At 57.2% G+C, this 16,470-nt stretch overlaps 1 protein-coding gene across 10 annotated transcripts; it reads right to left on the minus strand.

Annotated features, from left to right (window-relative positions):
- Positions 1–1,651: 1,651 nt before the first annotated feature.
- On the minus strand, positions 1,652–15,888 carry DPF1 (double PHD fingers 1). 10 transcript variants are annotated; one of them, XM_069550561.2, is made up of 12 exons: positions 15,627–15,798; positions 8,732–8,892; positions 8,549–8,656; positions 7,022–7,149; positions 6,661–6,750; positions 6,190–6,268; positions 5,875–6,006; positions 4,942–4,992; positions 4,730–4,849; positions 3,558–3,670; positions 2,907–2,988; positions 1,652–2,814 (listed from the first exon to the last, which is right to left on the minus strand). In XM_069550561.2, the coding sequence occupies exons 1-12, from the start codon at positions 15,767–15,769 to the stop codon at positions 2,744–2,746; spliced, it is 1,278 nt and encodes a 425-aa protein (XP_069406662.1). In that variant the 5' UTR covers positions 15,770–15,798; the 3' UTR covers positions 1,652–2,743. The 10 variants fall into 10 exon arrangements, 8 of the variants coding, with proteins under 8 accessions (XP_069406662.1, XP_069406664.1, XP_069406661.1 ...); XM_069550563.1 differs by lacking the exon at positions 15,627–15,798 and adding an exon at positions 10,258–10,336; XM_069550560.1 differs by lacking the exon at positions 15,627–15,798 and adding an exon at positions 9,982–10,173.
- Between the last annotated feature and the right edge of the window lie 582 nt (positions 15,889–16,470).

Here is a 16,470-nt window from a genome sequence, read left to right on the forward strand (position 1 = left end):
TGGTCCGGCCTCTTGTGGGAAGTCTGGGTCCAATTCCGCCTGGATCTGGGAAGCAATCCCACTACCTCTTGACAGGCCTGGCCCCACATCTGGGGCTTTCTGGCCCACCTCCCCATTTACCTGTGCTGGACTTGATTATTTCTGAGCTCATACCTGACACTTCTCTAACCCAGACCCCCGCCCTGCAAAAAAAAAAAAAAAAAAAAGCTCCTTCCCAAACGGGTACATATCATTTTTCCAGAGGAGGTGGACCAACTATTTCCACACCTCCCAAAAATTCTAGAGTGTTCCAGACGCCCTCCCTGTCTCCACCTCCTTGAGGCTCCATCCTCAACCCGGGCTCCCCTCCCCCCACCGGCACAGAAACGGTGGAACAAGCTGTTCTCACATCCTCTCCTGGCGCCTGTGACACACACCAACTTCCAACACCCCACAACTCACACACGCCAGCCTGTGCTCTCGCCCGAACTGTGCCCTGCGCATCCCTTCCCCGGCTTGCCCCAGTTTTCTGCTTCCTCTGCCTGTTGCCCCCCCTCTCCCCCCAACCCAAGCAGGCGCCCTCTGTCCCCGCCCCCAGCTTCTCCCTCAGCCTCCCACCCCACTTCTGGCTCTCCCCTCACCCAGCCTTTGAATCCTTTCGTGCCTTTGGCGCTCTCCAGATTTTTCTATTGTCTCCCTCAGTTCTTGACGCCCTCTTCCCTGTGAAGTCTCATCTCTGTATCTTTGTCCTGGGACTTTGCCTGTCCTGGATGCTGACTTCATCTGTTTCCCCAAGTGTACCTCCTCTCTCATTCTCTCTTCCCCTCTCCTCTCTGATGGGCCCTGGTTCTCCGCCTTCCCTCGCAGAATCTCTTCTGCTTCTCTCTCCAAATCACTAACTACTTCCTCCTTTCTCTGTCTCTCCCCGTGCGTCTGCTATTTTTTATTACTGTTATTTCCTCTCTCCCACTAAATCTCCATCTCGTCTGTTCTCTTCCCCCATAATTCCTGTGGCTCCTTCATCCACATCTCTCTCCCAGATCTATGTCTTCCTTCTCCTGCTCTTTTTTCTGATTTTCTAAAAATGTGTGACTCTCATAGCTGTCTCTTTCCTGACCGTTCTTGTGTCCTGGTTCTCACTCTTCACCTCACCTCACCCAAGTCTGTCTTTCACCTGATATCCCTGAATCTTCACTGCCCTTTCCTTTGGCCCTTCCTATCTGTCCTTGGCCCCACAGTGGGGATGGGGAGCTCCAGGGGATGTCTGGTCCTAGGGTGAGGCCCTAGGCGGGTCCCCCTGCTCCCTCCTGTAGCCCGGAGGGGAGGGTGTCTTCGTCTCGCCATCCCTTCCCTTCCCCCCGTCACTGCTTCCCGCTGCAGCTGCAGCAGTCGGTTGCCAGGGCAACCACAGCTGGCTGGGTGGGAGCCCCCTCTTCCCCATCCCCCCCTCTTCTCCTGTCTCCTCCCCTCTACCCCATCCTCCCCTCTTCTCCTTTCCAGCGAGGCTGGGAGGAGCTGGGACAAAGCCAGAGAAAGGCGGGGGTGCCGAGGGGAGCTGGGAGGGAGATGGAGGTAGGGGCCCCACTCCAGCTGTTCACCTCGGTTGCTTCTCCCCTCGCGAGGCCCCATCTCCCCTTCTCGGCGACGCCCCAGAGCAGCCTGGAGAATGAAGCCGACGCCCTGGGCAGAGGGGTCAGCCCCACTTTAATACACAGAACAAGTTAATTCACAGCAGAGGCAGGCAATAAAGGAGACTCGTTAACAAGGGGGGGTGGGCACGCCTGGGCTGGGGGGAGACTCCCCCAAGCCCACCACTTCCCCCACCTGCAGTCTCGATTTCCCTTTTTTTTTTTAAAACCCGAACAACAAACACACACAACCACAAGAAACAACCACGCCCCCTCGAGACCCGAAAGTGGCCAGCGAGGGTGGCAGGGGTGGGGCGGGCAGAGGAAGGGGGAGAATCTAGTCCGTTGCAAAGTCTGTGCTTCTCATTCCAGCAGACGCTGGGCAGGGGCCCGCCTCGCCCCACCGGCGACGGCCAGCCAAGGCCGGCAGGCACGGAGTGGGCACAGGCGGGCAGGGCTCTCGGGGAGGGAGCAGGAACGGAATTCAAAACCATGGTTCACGTCATCATGCAGTATCCACGGTGGGCACCGAGAGGGGGTGAGGGGTGGACACCACATCCCACCCCCCCCCCCCGCCGGCCCGGGGCACAAGGAGGGGATGGTGCCCGTCTTGGGTGGGGAGGTGGGACAGCTGCAACTCCAGGGGCTGCGGGGAGGGGCCGCCAGGCAGGACGCTGGCTAGACTGGTGCCCAGTAGATGCGCTCAGCAGTGCCCCCTCCACCCAGCCAGACCTTATAGGACTCTTTGTTATATATTAATTTCTTTCTTTTTTTTTTTTAAGTTTTTGACTTTTTCTTTAGAAAAAGGCTTTGTCCATGCCCCCAGCCGGCATCCACCACCCCTCGTGCCCGCCTAGAGGCGGGGTATGGCTTTGAGGGGAGCAGAAGGCCCTGGTACCCATTTGCCAAGGGGGTGAGGAAGGAGGGAGGAAGGGAGAGGACCCTGCTGGGCCCACCAACCCACAGGGCAAACATTCCACTTGCACAGAGGGGAGGGGGTGGCCCAGCCCCCTCCCTGGCTCCCCCCGCCCCTCCCACTGTGGGGCATTAAGGATGGGGAGAGAGTGGAGGAGCTCTGAGAGGAGAGGCAGGTAGGCAGGCATCACCCCAGAGGTCCGGGCGAGCCAGAGCCAGGCCTAGGTGAGGGTGATGTAGGCAGACGCCTTCTCTTTCAGGTGCCGAAGACAGAGGTGACAACTCCAGCTCCCTGTGGGGCAGGCAGAGGACAGGGAGTTGGGTCAGGTTTGGGCAGGGCTGCCCCCACCCCCACCCCCATGTCAGACCCTCCTCTTCTCTCACCTTCCGGGGGCTCTGCCATGGGAGGACTCAGGCAGTACATGTGGTAACCCCGATCGCAGTCGTCACAAAACAGCAGCTGGTCCTGGGGGGTGAGACCCGCCCAGCTGGCACCCTGGGGGCACGGGCACCAGAAACCGGGGTGGGGGGCGGGGGCAGGGGCCAGGTCAAAGGGGCTGGTGGAGGTGTCTTCTTGCAAGACACAAAGGGCTCTGAGAAGGTCATCTTTGCAAAACCCTGCTGGGCCACACCAAACGCCCTTGAGGACCATCAGTTTGTGGTTTGTAGTTTGGGTTTTATAGGATTCTGTGGGACACTGAGATGGTCTGGAAGCCATGGGTTCAGGTCCCAGCAGAACCACGTCCCTAGCTGGGTGACCTCGGGCAAGTGTATTCCCCTCTCTGAGCGCGGTGTCTTCTCTGTGAAGTGGGAACAAGAGCACCTACCTCAGGGCGGTTGGGAGCACTCAGAGAGTGAAGAGTGTTAAGTGCCGGGTTCAATTAATGGCCACTAACAATAATAATAATACAGGTTAACTGGTGTTCACGAGGGAGGGCGCTCCAGGGAAAGGCTTAGGCCCAGCTGGCGGAGGGGGCGGTGCCAGGCGGGGAGGCTGCGCGGGCAGGTCCCGGGGAGGAGCGGACGGGTACTCACGTCGTTCTCCGAGGTGCCGCACAGGCTGCAGGACTTGCACTCGATGCATTGCCAGCGGTAGGTGCGCACGGCTGCCGTCATGTTCACCGTGAACTGTAAACACGAGGGGTGTCCTGGGGGCCGAGGGGCAGGGATGCGGTTAGGGGCTGTGGCGCCCCTGGTGGCTGCTGACCCTGGGGAAGCCCCTGGGGGCTCAGCCCCCACCCCCTGGCTCACAAGGCCTGACGCCGCCCAGCCCACGGTGCCCCGCGCCCGTTCTGCAGGCAGCGCCGCCCTGGCCACCAGTCTCCTACCCGGCCACCATGGCAACCACACTTTGCTCCCCAGAACACCATGGCAACCGCATTCCATTACCCAGGGTGCTGTGGCAACCACTTTCTACCACCCACAACACCGGGGCAGCCACGTTCTGTGAACCGCTGTGCTGAGACAGCCACATTCCATTAGCCACAGCAGAGTGGCCAACCCGTTCCCTTAACCGCAGAACGTGGCAACCACAGTCTCCCAGCCACGATGCCATGGCAACCGCCTTCCACAGAGGGGTCCCCACACCCTGGTTCCCTGCAGCCCAAGGCCATTACACACAACGCCACAGCAACCACAACGTTACCAACGTGACTGTGGAGCGTGTCAACCCTCTGGTTGTCCCACCACCCGAGCGCAGACCCACAGCCATGACCCCAGGCCACCAGGACACCCAATCGCCATGACAACCGTATTTCACTACCCTTAATACCATGACAACCACAATTCATTAGCCACCGTGCTGAGCAACCACAGTCTCTTACCCACAAGTCCACCTTGGGAAACCACATTCTATTAACCACAACTCCACGGCAAGCGCCCTCTGTTGTCCACAGCATCCAGGCAGTGGCAATCCGTTACTCGCTATCACAGCCCACTACCCCCTGGTGTTTTGGCAGCCATCTTTCACTGTTCCGCATGCCAGACAGGCACCTGCCGGTGCCCACAATGTCATGACAACCGCGTTCCATTGTTCCCAGAGCCTCCCTGACCCCACTGAGCTCCCCACAGTCCTCAGCAGTTGAGTCAGCTCTGTGCATCCACCAGGATGCTCTGCGTCCTCCCAATTCTCTCTCCTCTGCTTCCTGCCCTCCAGATCTGGAGTCTCTCCACCCCAGCCCCCAGAAGCCTCAGGTGGGGGGCATCACCTGATCGCCCACAGTCAGCACAGGAAATGAGGTCCTCAGGACACCCTGTCTTCTTGGAGCCCCCCAGGCAGAAGTCGCAGTAGCCGTTGGGGATGACAGTGCCGTCAGGCGCCTTCTTGGCTGAAAGACAGCAGGCAGGGGTTGGCGGGGGCAGGAAGGGACCCTCAGTCCAAGGCTGCTACAGAAGTAGGGGCAGAGGGAGGCGTCCCTACCTGTGTGTTTCCTCTGTGACTCAGGGACCCAGGCCAATTCTTTGTAAAACTCTGGGGGTAGGGGGACAGAGAGAGGGGCTCTCACCACAGGCAAGGCTCCACCCTGCCCACGGCCTCGGCCCCAGGGGTGGACCCCTTGTCCAGGCATGGAGGAGGTGAGGAGAGGGAGCCGCTACCCTAAGCTGCATCCAGCAGCAAAAGAGAGTTGCAGGGAGCCCAGGTAATTCTCATCAGGACCTTGCAACTCTCTGAAAACGACTGACAGGTCCTCTTTACTAGGTAAAAACTTGGCAGGTACAAGCCCCCTGCTTCCCCTGCCCGTACGCACTTCTGCCAGACAGCCACCCCCAACGAAGCCCCAACTAAATGAAAATTAGGTAGAGGCCACTGGCCACGATCTGGTATGGAAACAGACACTCAGAAGGAAAATTCTGAACACAGGTGCCTGGGTGTGTAGTAGGGGTGGGATGAAGAGACTGCTCTCTCCCACCGAGGAATGGGTGGGAGGATGGTTCCTCCACTGGCAGAGCCTCTCCCCAAGCCTTCCCCCATCCCTCAGCTGTCAAGGTTGGCACTGGATTGGCATGGGCGGATGCCAAGGGTTCCCAGGCCACGGCCCCTGCCCCTTGGCCGAAGCTCAGCAGAGAAGGGAGGAAGGGAGGCAGGGAGGGAGGGAGTCATCTATCACCCCCCTCCCCAAGCTCTAATTGAAACAATAAATCAGACCCAGAAATATTACGCCCGGCCGGGAGAGAGGGAGAGATGGTTGGTTGCCATGGCAACCCCAGAGCCAGCATCCCCATGGTTGGTGGGGGGAGGGGACCGCTGAGCTGGAGATTTTCCAGAAATGCCTAATGTGCCCCCTCCCTCCCAGGCTCCTTAGCCCCCACTCCCAGGGCCCCTCACCACCCCACGCCCTGCCCGCCTGCTCACGTTTATGGTTGTTTTTCCGGTGGAAGGGCAGGGCGTGGCGTTCGGCGTTCTCCTCCCCCTCCTCCTCAGCCAGGTGGGTGTGGGTGTAGTGGTAGCTGAGCCCTGGCCGATTCTTATACCGTTTCCCACAGACTGGAGAGTGAGCAGGGAGGGCCGGTCAGCCCTCCAGCCCCTGCCGCCTCCACCCTGGCCTCCAGGATCACACCTCCCCCCCTCTGCCAGGGTCCAGAACGGGAGGGAAGGGGGCCAGTGGGGGGCAAGGTCTCTGGGTCCCACTCTCTCTCTCTCTCTTCCCCCCTCTTCAGAAGGACTCACTATCACAGACATACGGCTTGTCTCGGTCCTCCAGGGAAGCGGTGTCCTGGCGTTTCCGGAGCCCCCCGATGCCGTATGCCTGAGGGGAAAGTCAGGAGTGAGGGGCCAAGAAAGGGAAGGAACTAAAAGAATTTTCACCATTTGGACTTGAAAGCCCAATCACAGCTCTGCCACTTCCTAGCTGTGAGTCTAGAGTAACTCTCTTGACCTCTCAGAGGTTCCATTTTCTCATCTGTGCCACGTGTAGGAAGATAGCTCTAACCCCCTGTACAATCTCTGTTTTGCAAATGGCTTAATATGCCCAAGTCTCAATTTCCTCATCTATAAAATGGGTATAAAAATCCCCTACCCCTTCAAGCTGCTCTGAGAGTTAAATAAGGTAAAATTGGGGCAGGGTCTGAACACTGCATAAGCAATCAATGGAACCTGCCTTGAGGGGAAGGGTGATGGGGGGAGGTTTGGGAGTAATACCTTTCCTTTGGCCCTGTTCTTCCTCCTGGGCATGTCATCCTCTGGGTCTTCCACTTCAAGATCATGCGGAAACTCCAACAGTTGCTGTTTCTGGGCACCAGGAGAAGGGAGACTGGGGTCAAGAAACGGGGTATTGTTCTGCTTTGGGAGGTAGTTCTGGACACAGCAAAGATCAGGGGTGGCAGGGCAAGTTAGGAGGTCTTCCCAAAAAGAGATGAAGTGTGGAGGGATGGAGACAGGATGCTCAAAGGTCCTAGGGAATCAGGGGAGATTTCAGAGCAGGAGCAAGATGGGCCAGGACACAGGCCGGTTGAGAGGGCAGCCACAGCCCCTGGATGGGTGGGGGGCTGGGCAGTCCTACCTGACAGTCCATAATGGTCTCCTCCTCCTTCAGCTCTATCTTCTTCTCCCCTGTCTCGGCACACAGGAGAGCCTCAAGGACTGGCCCCTCGGGGAGGCCACCCTCCTTCTTCAGTGGCGCTTCACAGTCTGGGGACAAGACCACGGTAGGTAGAAGGGGGGTCAGGTGAAGAACTTGTCCCTGGAGGACTCCTCAGACTGCCCAGGTTGGGGAATCATGCTCTTTTCTGGAGGAAAGAGGCTTTCCCACACTCAACCAGCAACAGACTCAAATACTCAACCATCCATACCACCCTCATTACTTCCACACATCCTAAGGATGCCCAGACCCTGGAGAAGACACAGTCAGACCATCAGAGACCATTGGACATACTCAGGAGAAACATGGCTGGACCCTCCTATATAACTACATAATACAAGTAGGAGACCCCACCCAGACCCCCACAACTGGAGAGAAGAGACATTCAAACAGGACATACATGGACATACACAAGGGAGATACAGACAGATCATCTGAGACAGCCAGAAACACAAGGGAAGAGGTACACCCAGACACTCAGATACACCCAGACTCACGGAGGAGACATAGCCAGACCCTTGGGCACACTCAGAGACACTCCAAAAGAGAACATTAGACCATCAGATAAACCCAGACCACATGGGGAAAACACAACCAAACCCTACCAAACACCTGAACATACTTAGGGGAGAGACACCAGAGAATCACTCAGATGGATACTCATACACACAGGTGATACAGACAGTCCCTCTGGGACAATCAGACACACCCAGGAAGACAGAGCCAGATGGACACGCCAGTACACCTGCCTGGACCTACACAGATCCTTGGTTATACCTGAGCAAGGGAAGAGAAACAGCCAGTGACTCTATCAGTGCTGGACACATTTGAGACGTGATAAAGCCAGGCACTCATGGCGCAGCAGACACGGGCAGAAACACACCTGACACTCCAAACAGACACTCAGGGACGAGACTCTCCCAGACATTCCAGAGCATCTGGTACTCAAAGGAAGAGAGACACTCAGGAACAGATAGACCAGACACACTTAAGAGGAAATAAGCCTGGAAACACCTGAAAAGAGACACAGACACCAAGACACGCTGTACTACAAATGGAAAAAGTTACAACCAGACACTCTGACACACCCAGACACACACTCAGACATCCACAGGAAAGAACAGGCAGATACTCTGATACATCCCAACTCACAAGGGAAGAGATATACAAGGATGGGATACACCTGGACAGGCAAAACAGATACCACGCTCTGCCCAGGAATACCCCTGGGTCCAAGTAGAAGACGCAGTTCAAAATACTCGGGGAAAGCTGGAGAGTGTCTGTACTACCCCCAGACACACACCAGCAGACACAGCCCGTCACTCAGACGTGGGCCAGGAGGGTGATAAAGGCAGATGCTCAGAGGCACGAGGGCATCAACACGCTGATCAGCCAGTGGTGTGGGCACCCACAGGGGCCACCCCAGGCACAGGACGGAGCCCCACCTACCGATCTTGTACTCGCAGGGCCGGAGTCTGGGGTCTTCCAGGATGTTGAGCCTCCGTTTCTTTCTCCAACAGCGGGCCGGGTACGTATAGATCTGTCCGGGGGCCAAACCTGGAGTAAGAAGGGCGGTAAGAACGCGGCTGGGAAGCCGCCGCCCCGCCCCACCCCCGCCCTCCCGGCCGGTACCCGGGCCGCGGTGGGTCTTCTCCATCCAGATGTAGCAGTTGTTCTGGGCCACGCCGGTCTGCGAGTCGAGGAAGGGCAGGCGCAGGCTGCGCTCGGCGCACAGGCGCGCGTTGTAGCTGCGGCAGTGCTCGATGGCCTCGCGGTAGAAGTCCTCGCCTAGGCTGCGAGGGGCGGGTAAGCGGGCGGGCGGCTGTCAGCAAGGGCAGGAGCACCCGGTCGCCCAGCACCCCTCCCCCAGCCCACCCGTCGGGAATGGGTGGGCCGATTCCTCCAACCTCACCTCTCCCCTGCGGTCGGGACCCAGGAGCCCCCAACCCGGGACTCAAGCGGGCCTCGAGCCAAGGAGTGGATACAATATAGGAACAGATAAAGATACACCAGGACACATCCATTCAGGCACATATCCAAACCCACAACACAAATGTATCACACATAGTCGCACAGGATTCACACACAAAGAGAGACATATCCCAAGACTCACAAAGGGAGAAACAGACACATCTCACATATGGGCACACACAAATATCTTCTGAAAAATACGGATCTCTCAAGTTCCATAGTGTAGAAACAGACAGATCACACACGTGTCCATGCACAAATATACATCACATATCCAAAGACACACAACATAAACAATCACCCACACAAAGACACACAACATGTAAACAGATTACACACCACAGTCACTCACACTCACTCATGCATCCAAAGACACAGGTACACAATGTTAAGAGAAAAAATGTTAAAACAAACTACCCGTTTAAGCACTTACACACATATCCAAATACACAACACAAATCACACACAATTCAGATACACTATACAAAGAAATCACACAGATTCACACAGGATACACACACACAGTCACAAAGATACACAATAATATAGAAACCAACATCTAAAATACCACATATTCAAATACACAAAGATACACATATACTCAATGTAGAAACAAATCCACCCATATTCACACAAAAATTTGCACATAAATACAGGAATACCTACATATCCAAAGACAGAACACAAATGAGGCACAGTTTCAAAGGACATGCACACACACTCAAAGACTCAAATATCCAAAGATACCTAGAGTAGAATAAAAGAAACCAAATACACATCCACACACATATCCAAAAAAAATAAAAAACACCAGAATCCGAACAAGTGACACACACTCCATATCCCAAGACAAAGGTACTGTGAGCTTCACTCAAGTTTACCAAGGTCCCCGCGCCCCTAGTCCATTTCACCTTCTCCCCAACCCCGGGGGTCTCGGGGCGGGACATGACCCCCTTTTCCCGAAGAGGACTCGGAGTTCCGCACACTCTCCTCTCCTCCAAAAGCAGCGCGTCGGACACGGTTCTTGCCAGAGACCCACAGTCACACACACTCGCAACCCCGCGCAGCCCGGCCCACGGTGACAGCCCCCCAGACACCCCATCGGCCCCACCCCCAGCCGCCACACACACACACGCCCGCTCGATCCGCCCGCGCTCCCTCCCCCGCCTCCCGCCGGCCCGCAGCACCTCAGGGGGCCGGGGATGACCGTGGCCATCTTGCTCCCCGGGTCCTGCCCCCAGCAGGTCCCCGCCGGGCCGGTCCTCCCAGCGCTCGGGCGGGCGCTGAGGCCGCCCATCCATTCATTCCCGGGGGGCGGGAGCACCGGGGCCACAGCCAATCAGGGCGGCGGGGCGGGCCCGCCCGGGCCATGCTGGGAGTGGTAGTTCCCCGCCTGCGGCAGGCGGGACCCCAGCGGGAAGCCGGTCAGAGATGGGGCTCGAGGCACGCATAGCCACTCGCGCACGCTCACCCATGCACACCTCGGAGTCTCGCACATGGGTCTACACTCACGCATGCACACCTGGGCTCGCACACACCCACACACGGCGACTTACACACACATTCACACATATACTCACAGCCTCCCACGCAGACTCACGCACACTCCCTCTCCCACACCTTCGCATAGACTCGCATACATTTGCACTCACACAAACACTTGAGTGCCAGGAGACTTAGAGACAACGTACAGATGCCCACGCAAACGTCCCGCCAACGCATGGCTCCCTGCCGCCGCCTCTCCCCCGAGTCCCTCCTAGCTCCAGAGCACCCTCTCGGTCCCCGGCCTCTGGTCACCGTCGGGGCTGTCTCTCTCACAGGGACCACGCCCGATTCAGCCCCTTCCCCGGCCTGACAGCAGCCGTGCCAGTTACGTGTGTGCTGTAGCCACACTTCATGGGTTCAAATCCTGACTCTACCACTTGGTGGCCATGTAACCCTGGGCAAATAACTTAATCTTTCTGGGAATCAGTTTCCTCATCTGTAAAATAAGGATGATACCTCATTGGATTATTGTGAGCATTAAATGAGTAAGTATTGGGGTGTGCATGTGTTAAGTCGCTTCAGTCGTATCTGACTCTTTATGACCCCGTGGACTGTAGCCCGCCAGGCTCCTCTGTCTGTGGGATTCTCCAGGCAAGAATACTGGAGTGGGTTGCCATACCCTCCTCTAGGGGATCTTCCCAATCCAGGGACTCTTTATGTCTCCTGCATTGGCAGGAGAGTTCTTTACTACTAGCACCACCTGGGAAGCCCTTAAATATTGGTAAATTGCTTCAAAAGGCATCTGATGGGGATTTCACTGTTGGTCCAGTAGTCGGAGAAGGCAATGGCACCCCACTCCAGTACTCTTGCCTGGAAAATCTCATGGACAGAGGAGCCTGGAGGGCTGCAGTCCATGGGGTCGTTGAGAGTCTGGCACGACTGAGCGACTTCACTTTCCGTTTTCATTTTCATTCATTGGAGAAGGAAATGCAACCCACTCCTGTGTTCTTGCCTGGAGAATCCCAGGGACAGGGGAGCCTGGTGGGCTGCCATCTATAGGGTCGCACAGAGTCGGACACGACTGAAGCGACTTAGCAGCAGCAGCAGCAGCCAGTAGTTGACACTCCGCACTCCCACTGCAGAGGGCACAGGTTGGTTGGGGAACAAAGATCCCTTATGCCATGCAGTTTAGCAAACAAACAAACAAAACAAAAGGTACCTGGCAGGTAGTAGGTGTTCAATAAATTCATTCATTCCAAGAAGAGGACCTGATATGTACTAAGATGTAAAATGGTGATAGCTAACCATTATTAGAAAGAATAACGCTTGACATATGTGTGTGAGTCACTCAGTCGTGTCCGACTGTTTGCGACCCATGAACTGTAACCCACTAGGCTTCTCTGTCCATGGGATTCTCCAGGCAAGAATACTGGAGTGGGTTGCCATTTCTTCCTCCAGGGAATCTTCCCCACCCAGGGATCAAACCTGAGTCTCCTGGATTGTAGGCAGATTCTTTACCCTCTGAGCAGATTTACTTTACCAGGGAAGCTTGGCATATAATAGATGCTTACAAAATATTTGTTAAGAATAAATATACTGAGTAGCCACCAAGTACAGGCACAGTTCTTTAACAGAGACTCACCCGTCTGATCCTCATAATGACCCACCAGGGTGATATTACCATTACCCCCATTTTCCCAGAGGAAGTAGAGTCGCATGCCGTCAGCCCCTGGTGTTTGCTTGAAGGTGAGACTAAGATAAGTATTCACTTGCCCAGATGTCTGTATCACGTGGGTCACCCCCTTCTTTCTGCCACTCCACCCTAAGGGATGCCCAGAGAGGAAGCTGACCTTTGGAGTCACAGCACTTGCCAAATCCCACTCACCCACACCAAACCCACACCCCCATCCAAAGTTCCTGTTCAGGTTTGAGCCCTTGCATGGATAAAAAGGCCCACAAATGTCCTTGTCTACCAGGGAGCTCTCCGGCAGACGGAAGAGGCCTCAAAGCCCTCACCTCTTTTGTCTCTTGATGCCCCCACCTACCTCCCTGATGAGAAAGGCCCCTCCAGGTCTTCCACACCCATGGTCACTTCTAAACACACACACACACACACTTCCCTGGTGATCCAGTGGTTTAGACTCCACACTCCCCAGTGCAGGGGTCATAAGTTCAATCCCTGGTCAGGAAACTAAGATCCTCCAGGCAGCAAGGCATGACCCCAAAACAAAAAACAAAATACACACACACACACACACACACACACACACACTTCCCTGGTGATCCAGTGGTTTAGACTCCACACTCCCCAGTGCAGGGGTCATGAGTTCAATCCCTGGTCAGGAAACTAAGATCCTCCAGGCAGCAAGGCATGACCCCAAAACAAAAAACAAAATACACACACACACACACACACACACCTCTAGTCTTAGACCCCTTCCACAGGCTCTCCCCCATCTCTCTCAGGTAAGGCCTTGATCTCCCTCTCCTCAAACCCCCAAAGCAGGGAGTGGGTCTCTGCTTCACATCTGGCCTAGAGCAGATGGCAAGGGGGTGAGGCACTTCACTCTGCGTCACAGATCACACAGTGCCACAGGGACACTGGCACCTCACAGTCACTCTGGCCTCCAGGTCCCCTACAGTGGCTACCCCAATCTCATCCACAGTGAGCCCTGCCCCCCCCAACCCACCAGCTCAGCTCCAAGAGCCCTTGCCACCTTCCTCTGTCACCTCCCACCAGCCTCCAATACATCCTTACACTTGCTCCCCCACACCTCTAGCCTCAGGTACCTGGCTCACCCCCAGAACCTTGGCATCAGTTTTGCTCAGCTTGGAGCCTGAGTATAGAACACTCCATCAGCTCCCTGGAGGCCCTTGTCCACCAGTGCAATTTGACCCACAGCTGACACCTAGAGAAGGGTCTCTCTCCCCTTCCTTACCCCTAGTCACCCTCTCAGATCCCTCAGCCGCAGTCAAACTCCCATGTCCAAACAGTCCTGTCCCCATCCACCCATGCCCTGTGTGGAAACTGGACCACAAGTGAAATCAACATTGATACTAGACAGTAAAGAATCTGCCTCCAATGCAAGAGACCCGGGTTTGATCCCTGGGTCGAGAGGATCCCCTGGAGAAGGAAATGACAACCCACTCCAGTATCTTTGCCAGAAGAATTCCATGGACAGAGGAGCCTTACGGGCTCCAGTCCATGGGGTCGCAAAGAGTCAAGACACAACTGACACTCTCACTACATTTAGTCAGAGTCAGGCTCAGTACCAAGTGCTTTACAAACATCACAGCAGCAACCATGAGATAATAAGAACTGTAATGATGCCCCAGTTCACAGATGGTAACGCTGAGGCTCAAGGTGGGGAGGTTCCAATACAGGCAGTCAGAACCCTCCAGAGCCCATTCCTAAGGGGACTGGATTCTCTCAGGAGCCAACCCCTTCCCTCCCCTCACCTCCTGTAGATCCCTCAGAAGGTGAGTGCAGAGAGGGCTACTGGCACTCCCACCCCCAAGCTTACTCAGGTCTTCAGGCCCCCGCAATGGCTGCCCCACACCTACTCCAAGAGGTCAAAGTGAGGAGGTCTGGATACCTATAGATCCACCAACCTGCACACGAGCCCAGTGCCAGCCAGTTTGAGGGTGTCCCTGATAGGGGTAACACGTCTGTGTTGAAGAATTAGAGCGAGAGGGAGGCAGAAGTGTCACCGTTACACACTGTCTCACGCCTACCCCAACCCCACACACGCCCTCCAAGCCGGCTTGGCTCTCCGCAAAGCCACACGTGTAGGCGCGAGCTTGTAAGGCCCGGCCCCCTCCATGGCCCAACTCCCCCCACCATCAGAAACCCGAAGCTACTTGGGGCCTTAGGTCCGGCCACCCTAGGCACAGCCTTTCCGGAGGGCGGGAGCGGGGGGCGCCCCGAGCCCCTCCCCCACCCCAACCCCCAGCACCCGTAGCTCAAGGTCAAGGTGGCGGAGGCGAGGGGCTGGGGGGAGGGTGGGGGAGGTCGCCCCGGCCCCTTTGTGCGGCGCCGCGGGCGTTCGCCCTCCGCCTCCTCCCCGCCAGGCCGGGGAGCGGGGGAGGGGAGGGCCGCGCGCGCCAGCCGGGGAGGGAGAGCCGGAGCGGCCGCGCGCCTGTCACTCCCAGCCCGCTGTCACCGTTGGGGAAGGGGGCGGGGAGCACTGGGACCCAGGAGTTCGGGATCCCGAGGAAGGAGCGAGAGAGACGGAAAGAGAGGGAAGAAGTGGAGAGAGCGAGGGCTGGCCAGGAGAGGAGACGGCTGGGAGACAGCGTAGGTTTGAACCCAGGCGTCCAGGATGCCAGCCGCGGGGTCCGGGAGGAAGCGAAGCTCGGAGGAGGCACGCGGACAGGGAGAAACGGAGGGAATCCCCGGAGACTGAGGGCGCTCCCAGCACCCTCTCCCGAGGCATCCGGTCCCCAAGGAGACAGGAGATGCTCTCATTACATGTGTACGGGCAGGGAGAGGCAGAGAGCCCACGGTCTAAACTGACCGGAGCGTCGGGGCTTTAGGTCCTGAAGACCCGGGAAGGAAAAAAAAGGGGGGAGACAGCAGGGATCGAATCGGGGACCCCGACGTCTCAGCTCCCACCCTGCGGCCGCGCAGACCGAGGTTCCGGGAGAAAGAGAGGGGAAAGAGAGAAAGATGCTTTTGAGGAGGTAGAGACCTGGGAGACTAGGGTCCGGACTTAGGCATTCGTACTCCCAGCCCCAGGCAGGGGCAGACCCGGCTCCCCGAGAGACTCGGAGGAGGAGAAGGAAGCCCCTACCCCCACTCTGGGTGGGGAAACGGCCTCCGCCACCCCCAGCCCGCGCCACATTCCTTCACTGACAGCGACAAAGAGGCGCCCCCGCGACCCTGGAGTGGCTCCTGCCCCCAGCCCCAGGAGGGAGACAGGGGGTGGCGGCACGCCCCGGGGGGACAGGGGGACAAGCTGGGGGGCCCATTCAACTACCATCCGCCCACTGCGTCCCCCTCCCCAGCGAGGGCGGGGGCAGGGTTCGGGTTGGGGGCGGATGGAGGGACGTGGACGGCGGGGACACTCACGACTTGAGCGGGTTCTGAATGGCGGTGGCCATGGCCCGCTCGGCTGGGCCGCCTCCGGCCCGGGGCGCCGCTGCCGCTGCGCGCGGGCCCAGCCCGGCCTGCGCCGCCCGCTCTGCCGCCCAGCGCGCTACGATTTCATTCATTCTTGGGGCTGCAGCGCGAGCGAAGCGGGGCGGGCCGGGGGCGGGGCTCGGCCAATCCCCGCACCTCCCGGCGCACGACGGGACGTGGAGTCTAGGGGCGCTCGGCGGCGCCCGAGGGCGCCCCTGTCCGGACTACACGTCCCAGGGGGCGTCGGGAAAACCGTGTGCCCATTGGCTACTGAGGATACAGGGCGGGACTGGACTCGCCCCAGAGCATCCTTTCCCTTCCCTGGAGTGCTCCCTTCCCAGCTCTGGCTCTCCATCCTTCAAGAACCACGGGCGCGCGGGAATGGGTGGCCGCTGATTTCTGGATCTCCCCTGGGTGTGTGGATGATCCCAGAGTCTGTCGTGTATTCTTGTCTTTGCCTACTTCTCTGGTGTCTCTTCTTTTGTAAGCCAGTCTGTAAACAAGCACAGGGGTTAATCCATGCCTTTGTTCATTTATTAAGTGACAGGCACTCTTCTAGGCACTGGGGAAACAACATGAACAACAGATAGAATTGCTGCCCTCAAGGAGGTGAGCTGTGAGTGGGGAAAAACAGATGATAAACAAGCAAACAAGCTGTTAATTTTAGAGAGTGGAAAGTGCTATAAAGAAAGTGGCTTCTCTGAGGAGGTGACATTTGAGCTGAAACCTGAGAAGCTGTCACCATGCAATACACAGAAGCAGGAAAAGCTTGACAAGTTCAAAGATTATTGTG

Source organism: Ovis canadensis, chromosome 14 (genome assembly GCF_042477335.2).
Source record: "Ovis canadensis isolate MfBH-ARS-UI-01 breed Bighorn chromosome 14, ARS-UI_OviCan_v2, whole genome shotgun sequence".
Lineage (NCBI taxonomy): Eukaryota > Metazoa > Chordata > Mammalia > Artiodactyla > Bovidae > Ovis > Ovis canadensis.